General features: G+C 45.9%; 1 protein-coding gene across 1 annotated transcript in view; it reads right to left on the bottom strand.

Annotated features, from left to right (window-relative positions):
- Positions 1 to 1,970: 1,970 nt before the first annotated feature.
- Positions 1,971 to 12,611, bottom strand: part of LOC140184960 (F-box/LRR-repeat protein 6-like) — a 66,413-nt gene continuing 55,772 nt past the window's right edge. Inside the window, exons 9-12 of the mRNA XM_072238202.1 lie at positions 11,616 to 11,729; positions 8,826 to 9,054; positions 5,798 to 6,032; positions 1,971 to 2,299 (exon numbers count right to left, since the gene is read on the bottom strand). Coding sequence (XP_072094303.1) covers positions 2,107 to 2,299; positions 5,798 to 6,032; positions 8,826 to 9,054; positions 11,616 to 11,729 — 771 coding nt within the window. The 3' untranslated portion in view covers positions 1,971 to 2,106. The remainder of the gene's footprint in view (positions 2,300 to 5,797; positions 6,033 to 8,825; positions 9,055 to 11,615; positions 11,730 to 12,611) is intronic.

Raw genomic sequence — 12,611 nt, 5'->3', positions numbered from 1 at the left:
TCCTCTTATTATCTTGTACACCTCTATCATGTCTCCTCTCATCCTCCTTCTCTCCAAAGAGTAAAGCCCCAGCTCCCTTTATCTCTGATCATAAGGCATACTTTCTAAACCAGGTAGCATCCTGGTAAATCTCCTCTGTACCCTTTCCAATGCTTCCACATCCTTCCTATAGTGAGGTGACCAGAACTGGACACAATACTCCAAGTGTGGCCTAACCAGAGTTTTATAGAGCTGCAGCATTACATCGCAACTCTTAAACTCTATCCCTCGACTTATGAAAGCTAACACCCCGTAAGCTTTCTTAACTACCCTATCCACCTGTGAGGCAACTTTCAGGGATCTGTGGACATGTACCCCGAGATCCCTCTGCTCCTCCACACTACCAAGTATCCTGCCATTTGCTTTGTACTCTGCCTTGGAGTTTGTCCTTCCAAAGTGTACCACCTCACACTTCTCTGGGTTGAACTCCATCTGCCACTTCTCAGCCCACTTCTGCATCCTATCAATGTCACTCTGCAATCTTTGACAATCCTCTACACTATCTACAACACCACCAACCTTTGTGTCGTCTGCAAACTTGCCAACCCACCCTTCTACCCCTACATCCAGGTCGTTAATAAAAATCACGAAAAGTAGAGGTCCCGGAACAGATCCTTGTGGGACACCACTAGTCACAATCCTCCAATCTGAATGTACTCCCTCCACCACCACCCTCTGCCTTCTGCAGGCAAGCCAATTCTGAATCCACCTGGCCAAACTTCCCTGGATCCCATGCCTTCTAACTTTCTGAATAAGCCTACCGTGTGGAACCTTGTCAAATGCCTTACTAAAATCCATATAGATCACATCCACTGCACTACCCTCATCTATATGCCTGGTCACCTCCTCAAAGAACTCTATCAGGCTTGTTAGACACGATCTGCCCTTCACAAAGCCATGCTGACTGTCCCTGATCAGACTATGATTCTCTAAATGCCCAGAGATCCTACCTCTAAGAACCTTTTCCAATAAAGGGCTATGTAGCAGAGAAAGGAGTAGGTTGATAGGTTGTGGGCTGAAGGGCCTGTACTGCGCTGTGCTCTTCTATGTTATTTCCACGCAGCAGTTCACTGAACGTTAATAGTGAATCCCAATACTCAACGATTAGGACATTTGGAACCAGTTCCTTTGACTGGTCCTTAATCAGTATATCAATGAGAAGATAGTGAGGCAAGTTCTACACGACGCCAGGAAGTAAGAAACTGCACCATGTGGCACCACACAGACTATCTTAAAAAAACAAACACCAAAACGTGCTCCAAGAAAAAGAGCAACCAAGAAGTTCCTTACGAGGAAGTAAAATTAAAAGACCCGTCCAGTTGAGGCACAACCTAGAAAACCATCAGAGCACCTTGGAGAGTGGACTGTATGATGCTGGGGTCTGGGGAATGTAAAGGAAATGGAAAAACCTTAAGGCAATAGATGTTTTATCTCCTGTAGTGCCTAGACCAAACTGTTTAACCATATACAGGTAGCTACTCTCCACAGTCAAGGTGTAGTTTACATTTAGTGACTGATGAAGCGTGAACCAGTTCGCTGGTCTGAGAGCGGGAGATCACCTCTCACTGTCACGCTGCAGTTCATGATCACGTATTGCCTCAGGAAACCCTCAACTGGCCAAACCTGTCCCCCTTAACATCCGACTTGCCCAAGCTTCCTTTATGAATTGCATCTGCCTTGCAACGTCTGCCCAGCTCCCTCACAAGGCAGGCAAACTGCAGGCTCAGAGCACAACATATGGTCTGCTCAAGATGTAGATCAGGAATCAGGAACTCTTTTCAGTATTTTGCAGCAAATTGACTTCAGCCCAGGTTTGCTTTGGAACAATAAATGCTGCAGACCGCAGCCCAGAGTAGTTCCAAGCTGTACCTAGAATACATCTCGGCAGTCCCAGGCCCCGGCACAATGCAGTCGATATATTTTTTTGCTTTCTTTATTGATAGTGCTTTGAACTTTAAGGAAGGAGCAAAATCCTACATAAAAACTTTATGAAGGCACGCCTATGACAGCACCCTTTGTTTCTACCATTGGGCTGCAGCTGTTCCTGGTGTCTAATGAGCAGAGCCTTTAGCTGTCAGCCTCTCCCCGCGGCCTGTGGTCCCCAGTGGGTTGCTGCTCACCCACGCTGCGGCTCAGCAAGCGGTTGATCAACTGGCTGACCTTATGCTGGCCTCGGTAGATGCGCCTTAGGTCCTGGGGCAGACAGTAACAGGATGTAAGGTTCAGGTAGCTGAGTTGTGAGCAGCTGCTCACCACCACCCTGGAGAACAGAGAAAGAGAAAAATCAAACCTCTCTCCACAGACCTAAAGCAACAAACAGAAACATTTCCTGAGAGAACTGTGGTAATGAAAGGCAGGCTCTGCTTGCAGAGATTCTGCATGGAAAGGAAGATTTAATTAGACCGAATGCTTTTGTGACGAGAAAGCGTTTCAGGATGTATACTGTATACATTTCTGACATTAAACTTGACCTTTGAACTGAATTAAGAAAAGATTAACTTTATTTGCTACATGTATAGCGAAATAGCCATAGACCGTAAAGAAAGCAAAAGCAATGTTAACATTCATTTGGAGAGGATTAGAATACAAAAAGCAAGGATGTAATGCTGAGGTCTATAAGGCATTGGTCAGACTGCACTTGGAGTACTGTGAGCAGCTTTAGGCCCCTTATCTAAGAAAGGGTGTGCTGGCATTGGAAAGGGTGCAGAGGAGGTTCATGAGAATGATCCTGGAAATGAAAAGGTTAATCCATCGGGAGTGTTTGATGGCTGTACTAGCTGGAGTTTAGAAGAATGAGGGGAGATCTCATTAAAAGTAGTACGTAAATGCCATTACATAGAAAGCACGGCAGTACCTCCACTTAGAAGTTTGAAAACATTTGGCATCGGTGTGCAGTGGAGAGTATATCGACCGGCTGCATCACAGGCTGGTATGGAATGCCCTTGCGTGGAAAATCCTACAAAAAGTAGTGGATATGGCCCAGTCCATCACGGGTATGGCCCTCCCAACCACTGAGTGCATCTACACAGAGCACTGTTGCAGGAAAGCAGTACCCATCAAGGACTGCTGTCACCCAGGCCATGCTCTGTTCTCACTGGTGCCATCAGGAAGGTAGTACAGGAGCCTCAGGACACACACCACCAGGTTCAGAAACGGTTACTGTCCCTCAACCATCAGGCTCTTGAACCAGAGGAGATAACTTCACTCACCACAACACTGACCTGTTTCCATAACTTATGGAGTCACTTTCAAAGACTTTTCATCTCATGTTCTCGATATTTATTATTTATATATTTATTTCCTTTTATTCTTTTGTATTTGCCTTTTAAACACTGTCTGTCTATCCTGTTGGTGTGGTCTTTCATTGATTCTATTATGGTTATTGAAGTTACTGAGTATGCCAAAAGGATAATGAATCTCAGGGTTGTATACCGTGATATATATGTACTTTGATCATAAATTTACTTTGAACTTTGATTAGACCACACTTGGGAGTATTGTGTTCAATTCTGGGTGCCTCAGTAGAGGAAGGATGCGGAAGCTTTAAAGAGGGTGCAGAGGAGATTCACCAGGACACTGTCTAGATTAGAGAGCATGTCACATGAGGCAAGGTCTAGTGAGCGAGGGCTTTTCACTTTGGAGTAAATGAGGATGAGAAGTGACCTGATAAAAGTGTACAAGATGATATCAGGCATAGATCGAGTGGACAGCCAGAGACACTTTCCCAGGAGGAAAGGGCTAATTTGAGGAGGCAAGATTTTCAGGTGATTGGAGAACAGTATTGAGGAATGTCAGGGGTAAGTTTCTTTTAAAAAACAGAGTGGTGGGTGCATGGAATACACTGCCAGGGTGGTGGGGTGGTGGTAGAGGCAGATACATTTGGGAATTTAAGAGCCTCTATGATAGCCACATGAATAAAAGAAAAAAAATTTCGGTGGCTCAGGCACATTGAGTGTGAGTGTCAGTGTTGGAGCGCTGCAGACGTCGGGAGAGAGAGAGAAAAAAAAGAGTATAAAAGGAGCAGATTCGGGTAAGGCTGGGCTTTACTGGCAGCACAACGTGATAAGTGTTGGTATCAGAGGCCAAAACAAAACTCAGCTGCAAATAAAATCAAGGGTCAAGCAGAGATGCCAGTACGCCAGTGATAGGAAGGCTTTGGCTTTACGGTTTTCAGTGTACGCACGCAGGCGGAGGCACAGATGAGAAGAAATAGCCTTTTCTTTAGTAGAGAGGAGTCAGGATGGAATGCTCCTCCTGTCAGATGTGGATATTCAGGATACCTGACAGTTTCCCTGACGACTACACCTACAGGAAGTGCACCCAACTTCAGTGTCCAACTGACTGGGCCAAAGAGCTGGAACTGGAGTTGGATGTTCTTGGGATCATTTGGGAGGCTGAAGATATTAAAGCTGACTCTTTTGAAGAGGTAGTCAGACCCAGAGTACAGGCTTCGGACAGTAGATGGGTAACCACCGTGAGGAGTAAGAGGATTAGGAAGTATGTGCAGAGCGTCCTGTGGCCATTGTCCTCAGCAACAAGTATACCTATTTGGATACTGCAAGGGGTTGGGGTGGGGGTGGAGAGACATCCACTGGGGCACAGCAGCAGCAGCCAGGCTGGTGGGTGTGTGGCCGGCTCTGAGGCTCAACAGGGAAGTGTAAAGTCAGGCAGTGCAGTAGTTATAGGGACCCAATAGTTGGGGGGACAGAAAGGAGATTCTGTGGCTTCAAAAGAAACACCAAAATCGTGTGTTGCCTCCCGGTTGCTAGGGTCCAGGACATATCAGAGCATCTGCAGGATATTCTCAATGGGGAGGGTGAACAGCCAGAGGTCCTGTTGCATATTGGCACCAACTACATAGGCAGAAAGGGGGAAGAGGTCATACACAGTGAGAATATAGAATTAAGCTACACAGGCCGATTAAGGTGGTTAAGGCGGCTTATGGAACGCTTGCTTTTATTAGTCAAGGCACTGAGTCCAAAAGTCAAGAGGTTATGTTGTAACTTCATAAAACTCTGGTTAGGCCACATGGAGTATTACATACAATTCTGTTTGCCCCACTAGGAAAGATGTTGAGGGTGTAGAAGATGTTTACCAGGACTCTGCCTGGTTTAGAGGGCATGTGCTATCACGACAAGCTAGATAAGTGTATTGTTTTCTCTGGAGCAGCAGAGGCTGTGGGGAGATCTGATAGAAGTTAATAAAATTATAAGGGACTTCGATAGAGTAGACAGAGAGCATCTGTTTCTCAGGATTGAAATGTTTAATACCAGAGGACGTGCCTTGAAGGTGAGGGGGTAGGTTCAAACTGGATGTGAGGGGTAAGATTTTTTACTCAGAGTCGTAGATGCTTGGAATGTGCTGCCTGGTATGGTGGTAGAGGCAAATACATCAGAGTCTCTTAAGAGATGCTTGGACAGGCACACGGATGTGAGGAAGGTGGAGGCATAGGACATGCTATATAGGTAGGAGGAATTAGTGTTTGGGTGTTTTTAATCTGCTTTTTAGCTGGTTCGGCAAAACATTGTGGGCTGAAGTGCCTGATCCCGTGTTGTACTCTTCTATGTTTAAAAATGGAGGGCTGTATGGAAGAGAAGGGTTAGATTGATCTTCAAGAGCACATTAAAAAGTCACACCACATCATGGGCTGAAGGGTCTGTACTGTGCTGTGGTGTTCTGTAGTCTCTGTGATATTAATTGGTCTTTTCACACTTCAGATCTACAATATAGCAAAGGTGAGCACCACACTGATGACTACCTGACAGCATCCAGGGTGACTTTTGTCGCCGCCAGGTTGAGGGAGCGTAGGATGACATTGCCCTCTGTCCCTGCCAGGATCCCCATGGCTAGCTCAAGGTCCTTCCCTCTGTAGAACTGGCCACTGATATCCAACGCCTCCAAAGAGTGTCTCCACTTCAGAGCTATTTGCTGTGAGCCCGGCTTAGCCAGCTGTAGCGTGCTATACTCTAGTCCCAGGAACAACCACGAGAGGTCTGGTGATGGAACAAGCAGAGAGTTTCGTAAGAACCCAAGAGATTCAATAGATGCTGGAAGTTATGCTCAGCAGGTTAAGCAGCATCCAAGGAGAGGAATAGTCAACATTTCATGAAGGGTCTTGGCCCAAAATGTTGACTGTTGACTCCTTTCCATACGTGCTGCCTGACCTGCTGAGCTTCAAAAGAAATCACTTTGGCTCGTTAGCCTCAGATACTATAAGATTGTCAGGGGCAGGCCATTCGGCCCCTCAAGTCTGTTCCACCATTCAGTAAGATCCAACTTTCCTTATGTAAAAAGGAAAAGACTGGTAAAGACAAATGTAGGTCCCCTACAGACAGAAACAGGTGAATTGATTATGGGGAGCAAGGACATGGCAGACCAATTGAATAATTACTTTGGTTCTGTCTTCACTAAGGAGGACATAAATAATCTTCCAGAAATAGTAGGGGACAGAGGGTCCAGTGAGATGGAGGAACTGAGCGAAATACATGTTAGTAGGGAAGTGGTGTTAGGTAAATTGAAGGGGTTGAAGGCAGATAAATCCCCAGGGCCAGATGGTCTGCATCCTAGAGTGCTTAAGGAAGTAGCCCAAGAAATAGTGGATGCATTAGTGATAATTTTTCAAAACTCGTTAGATTCTGGACTAGTTCCTGAGGATTGGAGGGTGGCTAATGTAACCCCGCTTTTTAAAAAAGGAGGGAGAGAGAAACCGGGGAATTATAGACCGGTTAGCCTAACGTCGGTGGTGGGGAAACTGCTGGAGTCAGTTATCAAAGATGTGATAACAGCACATTTGGAAAGCGGTGAAATGATCGGACAAAGTCAGCATGGATTTGTGAAAGGAAAATCATGTCTGACGAATCTCATAGAATTTTTTGAGGATGTAACTAGTAGAGTGGATAGGGGAGAACCAATGGATGTGGTATATTTGGATTTTCAGAAGGCTTTTGACAAGGTCCCACACAGGAGATTAGTGTGCAAACTTAAAGCACACGGTATTGGGGGTAAGGTATTGGTGTGGGTGGAGAGTTGGTTAGCAGACAGGAAGCAAAGAGTGGGAATAAACAAGACCTTTTCAGAATGGCAGGCGGTGACTAGTGGGGTACCGCAAGGCTCAGTGCTGGGACCCCAGTTGTTTACAATATATATTAATGACTTGGATGAGGGAATTAAATGCAGCATCTCCAAGTTTGCGGATGACACGAAGCTGGGTGGCAGTGTTAGCTGTGAGGAGGATGCAAAGAGGATGCAGAGTGACTTGGATAGGTTGGGTGAGTGGGCAAATTCATGGCAGATGCAATTTAATGTGGATAAATGTGAAGTTATCCACTTTGGTGGCAAAAATAGGAAAACAGATTATTATCTGAATGGTGGCCGATTAGGAAAAGGGGAGGTGCAACGAGACCTGGGTGTCATTATACACCAGTCATTGAAAGTGGGCATGCAGGTACAGCAGGCGGTGAAAATGGCGAATGGTATGCTGGCATTTATAGTGAGAGGATTTGAGTACAGGAGCAGGGAGGCACAACTGCAGTTGTACAAGGCCTTGGTGAGATCACACCTGGAGTATTGTGTGCAGTTTTGGTCCCCTAATCTGAGGAAAGACATCCTTGCCATAGAGGGAGTACAAAGAAGGTTCACCAGATTGATTCCTGGGATGGCAGGACTTTCATATGAAGAAAGACTGGATGAACTGGGCTTGTACTCGTTGGAATTTAGAAGATTGAGAGGGGATCTGATTGAAACGTATAAAATCCTAACGGGATTGGACAGGCCAGATGCAGGAAGATCGTTCCCTTTGTTGGGGAAGTCCAGAACAAGGGGTCACAGTTTGAGGATAAAGGGGAAGCCTTTTAGGACCGAGATTAGGAAGAACTTCTTCACACAGAGAGTGGTGAATCTGTGGAATTCTCTGCCACAGGAAACAGTTGAGACCAGTTCATTGGCTATATTTAAGAGGGAGTTAGATATGGCCCTTGTGGCTACGGGGATCAGGGGGTATGGAGGGAAGGTTGGGGCAGGGTTCTGAGTTGGATGATCAGCCATAATCATAGTGAATGGCGGTGCAGGCTCGAAGGGCCGAATGGCCTACTCCTGCACCTATTTTCTATGTTTCTATGTTTGCTCTCCCCACATGTACTGGTTTTGGTTTATTATCGTCACATGTACTGAGGTACAGTGAAAGCTCGTCTTCTGTTCATGCAGATCATTTAATTACACGGTGCATTGAGGTAGAACAATGGAAAATAATAACAGAATGCAGAATAAAGTGTTGCATTCAGAGGAAGTGCAGTGCAGCTAGACAATAAGGTGCAAGACCATAACACAGTAGATTGTGAGGTCAAGTGTTCATCTGATCGTACTATGCAACCGTTTAATAGTCTTATTACTGCAGGGTAGAAGCTGTCTTGAGCCCACGGCTGCAAGAAACTGCAGAGAGTTGTGGATACAGCTCAGCACATCACAGAAACCGTGGACTCTGTCCGCACTTCTTGCTGACTCAGTAAAGCAGAAGGACACCACCCACTCCAGGCATTCTCTCTCCTCCCCTCTCCCAACAGGCTCAAGGACAACTTCTATCCCACTGTTATCAGAGTCTTGAATGGACTCCCTTGTACAATAATATAGACAATTGACCTCACAATCTACCTCGTTGTGATCTGTTTACCTGCTTTTCTCTGCAGCTTTTCCATTACACACATGAAAAAACTCTAAAATAAAGAACACAATAATAAAAAAACCACAATAAAGATAAATGCATAGATGAGGAGAGAGACAGTTCTCCCTACCTTGGCAGGGCAGAAGCTGTAGCGACGCTGGTGTGAGCTGATAACAACCTCGGAGGTCCAAGCTCCGCAGCTTGGTCGACAGGTGCAGCAGCTTTACCAGAACCTCATCTGTGACCAGCGAGCATGAGGTGGCCAAGCACAGCTCCTCCAACTCAGGGAAGCCGACCTCAGGGGAAACGATCGTTGTGGAAACCCTTGGGAACCAGGCCAGATTCAGCAGTCTTAGGACCTGCACCAAATGACACAATTGGTTAAAGACTGGCAGTAGCTGGTTTACTGCAGAGAGGCAAGTTAGCACAGACAGTAACTTCTACATATCAAAGGATTTGAGCACCTGAATCACCCTAGCATAGAAGACCACAAGCCAAGTGCTGCAAAATGGCAGTAACACAATGGGAGCCCTCCTGATCAGTACGGGAGCAAAAAGGCTTGCTTCGATGCAAAGTGATGTGATGCATTTCTACAATATAGGACAACGCAGCACAGACACAAACTCGTTAGCTATCATGGCTATGACAACCACAATACCAAATTAAACTAAACATAATGAGCAATTGAGACTGCTAAACACGAGAAGAGCCCATGGTGTTACAGGAAAGATACTATATAACCATATAACAATTACAGCAGGGAAACAGGCCATCTCGGCCCTTCTAGTCCGTGCTGAACTCTTAGTCTCACCTAGTCCCACCGACCTGCACTCAGCCCATAACCCTATACTAGCATGGACAGAGCAGTGGCTGACTGGCAGGAAGCAAAGAGTGGGAATAAAGGGGGCCTTTTCTGGTTGGCTGTCATTGACTTGTGGTGTTCCACAGAGGTCTGCTTCTTTTCGTATTATATGTTAAGCTGTATGACGCAATTGATCACTTTGTAGCCAAGTTTGTGGACCATACCAAGATAGGCAGAGGGGCAAGTAGTGTTGGGGAATCAGGGAGTCTGCAGAAAGACCTAGACAGATTAGGAGAGTGGGTAAAGAAGTGGAAGATGGAATATAGGGCAGGGAAGTGTATGGTCATGCACTTTGACAGAAGGAACAAAGGTGTAGACTATTTTCTAACTGGAGAGAAAATTGAAACAGCAAAGGTGTGAAGAGACTTGTGCAGATTTCCCTAAAGGTTTACTTTGCAGGTTGAGTCGGTGGTAAGGAAGGCAAATACAATGTTAGCATTCATTTCAAGGGGACGAGAATATAAAAACAAGGATGTAATCCTGAGTCTTTATAATGCATTGGTCAGTTTTGGGCTCCTTATCTGAGAAGGGATGTGCTGGCACTGGAGGGGCTCCAGAGCAGGTTTACGAGAATTATCTCAGAAATGAAAGGGTTAACGTACAAGAAGTGTTTGATGACTTTGGACCTGTACTTGCTGGAATTTGAAATAATTAGGGGAGGGATCTCACTGAAACCTATCAAGTATTGAAAGGCCTTGATGGAGTGAAAGTGCAGAGGATGCTTCCAGTAGTGGAACAGTCCAGGCAGGCTCAGAGAAGAGGGAAGGCACTTCCAAACAGAGAAGAGGTGGAATTTCTTTTGCCAGAGGGTGGTCAATCTGTGGAATTCACTACCATAGAAGGCTATGAAGGTTAAGTCATTGGGTACATTTAAAGTGGAGGTTGATAGTTACTTAATTATTCAGGGTGTCAAGGGTTATGGGGAGAATGCAAGAAACTGGGTTTGAGAGGGAAAATAAATCAGCCGTGAATGAATGGCAGAACAGACTTGATGGGCCAAATTTCCTCATTCTGATCAAGAGCCTGATGGTTGAGGGCTAATAACTGTTCCTGAACTGGTGGTATTTGACATTCTATGCTGGTGGGGGGCGGGGGCGGGGGGGTTGTTGGCGCGTGGCCAAGTGGTTAAGGCGTTTGTCTGGTGATCTGAAGGTCGCCAGTTTGAGCCTTGGCTGAGGCAGCGTGTTGTGTCCTTGAGCGAGGCACTTAACCACACACTGCTCTGCAACGACACCGGTGCCAAGCTGTATCGGCCCTAGTGCCCTTCCCTTGGACAACATCGGTGGCGTGGAGAGGGGAGACTTGCAGCATAGGCAACTGCCGGTCTTCCATACAACCTTGCCCAGGGCTGCGTCCTGGAAACCTTCCAAGGCACAAATCCATGGTCTCACAAGACTAACGGATGCCTGTTAAAAAATACTGAGGGGGGAGGGGGAAGATGTCTACCCTATATATACTGTATACCCCTTGTAATTTTTGTAACTTCCAACACATGCCAAATGCTGGAGGAACTGAAAGGATAAGGTAGCATCAACAGAGCAGAATAAATGATCTACGTTTCATCTGATGAGGGGTCCCAGCCCAAATGTTATAATTGTATTCCCCTCCATAGATGCTGCCTGACCTGCTGAGTTTCTCCAGCATATTCTTTGTATTGCTCAAGATTTCTAGCACTTGCAGAATCTTTTGTTGCTATAAACTTCAACAGGTCTCCCCTCAGCCTTTGTAGGTGGAACGTACATCGACAGGCAAGGGTGTTCTTTATGAATGAGGGGTCATTGAAAGAGAGTTCAATAGACAGGCAGTAATTTTATTTTCATTAGAAATAAAGCACCTTAACACAAGCCCACACCACCCAATTAGACTCCTGTGACTAATTAACCCACTAACCCATATGTCTTCAGAATATGGGAGGAACCAGAGCACCCAGAGGAAACCCACAATGCTACGGAAACTCCATACAGACAGTGGTGGGAGTTGAACCCGAGTCACTAGCATTGTAATTACATTATACTAACCGCTACGTTACAGTGCCATCACCCTCAACACCCCAAGTACCTGTAGTTTGGGGCAGCCAGTCTGTAGCATCTCAATGCACAACAGGAAGAAGGGATTAGTCTGCCTGATCTCGGAGTTGATCTCCAGTACTCTGAGTTCAGTGCAGCAGCCAGACTAGGAGACAGGAGCACACAGATTAGGTGAATGAAACTGTTAGCAAACTGGACCAAATACCAACCAGCTGCATAAAGACATCAAATAAAACATGGTGATTGTCAGCTAATTGGAAGATTGGATTCACCTATATCAAAACACCTCTCCAGTAACTTTACAGAGATAGTCCATCGTGGGTAAAGTCCTGGCCACCATTGAGCACATCTACACAGAGCACTATTGTAGGAAAGCACCATCTATCATCAAGGACCCCCACCCTCCAGGGCATGCTCTCTTCTTGCTGCTGCCATCAGGAAGGAGTTACAAGAATCTCAGGATCTTCAGCACAAGTTCAGGAACAGTTATTACCCCTCAACCATCAATAAAGCTCTTGAACCAAAGGGGATAACTTCACTCACGCCAATAGTGAACTGTCCCTTCAACCTATGGACTCACTTTCAAGGCCTTTTCATCTCATGTTTTCGATATGTATTATTGTTTTCTTTGTATTTACTGTGAATGCCTGCAAGAAAATTAATCTCAGGGTTGTATATGACGTGTTGGCGTGTGGCCAAGTGGTTAAGGCGTTCGTCTAGTGATTTGAAGGTTGCTAGTTCAAGCCTTGGCTGAGGCAGCCTATGTGTCCTTGAGCAAGGCACTTAACCACACATTGCTCTGCGACGACACCGGTGCCAAGCTGTGTGGGTCCTAATGCCCTTCCCTTGGACAACATCGGTGGCGTGGAGAGGGGAGACTTGCAGCATAGGCAACTGCTGGTCTTCCATACAACCTTGCCCAGGCCTGCGTCCTGGAAACCTTCCAAGGCACAAATCCATGGTCTCATGAGACTAACGGATGCCATAAATAAATATGATGATATATGTACTTTGATAATAAGTTTAC

The sequence above is a fragment of the Mobula birostris genome, chromosome 20 (genome assembly GCF_030028105.1).
Source record: "Mobula birostris isolate sMobBir1 chromosome 20, sMobBir1.hap1, whole genome shotgun sequence".
In the NCBI taxonomy this organism is placed as follows: Eukaryota; Metazoa; Chordata; class Chondrichthyes; order Myliobatiformes; family Myliobatidae; genus Mobula; species Mobula birostris.
Note: the sequence above shows the minus strand (reverse complement) of the source record. Positions and strands in the feature narration are given on the sequence as shown.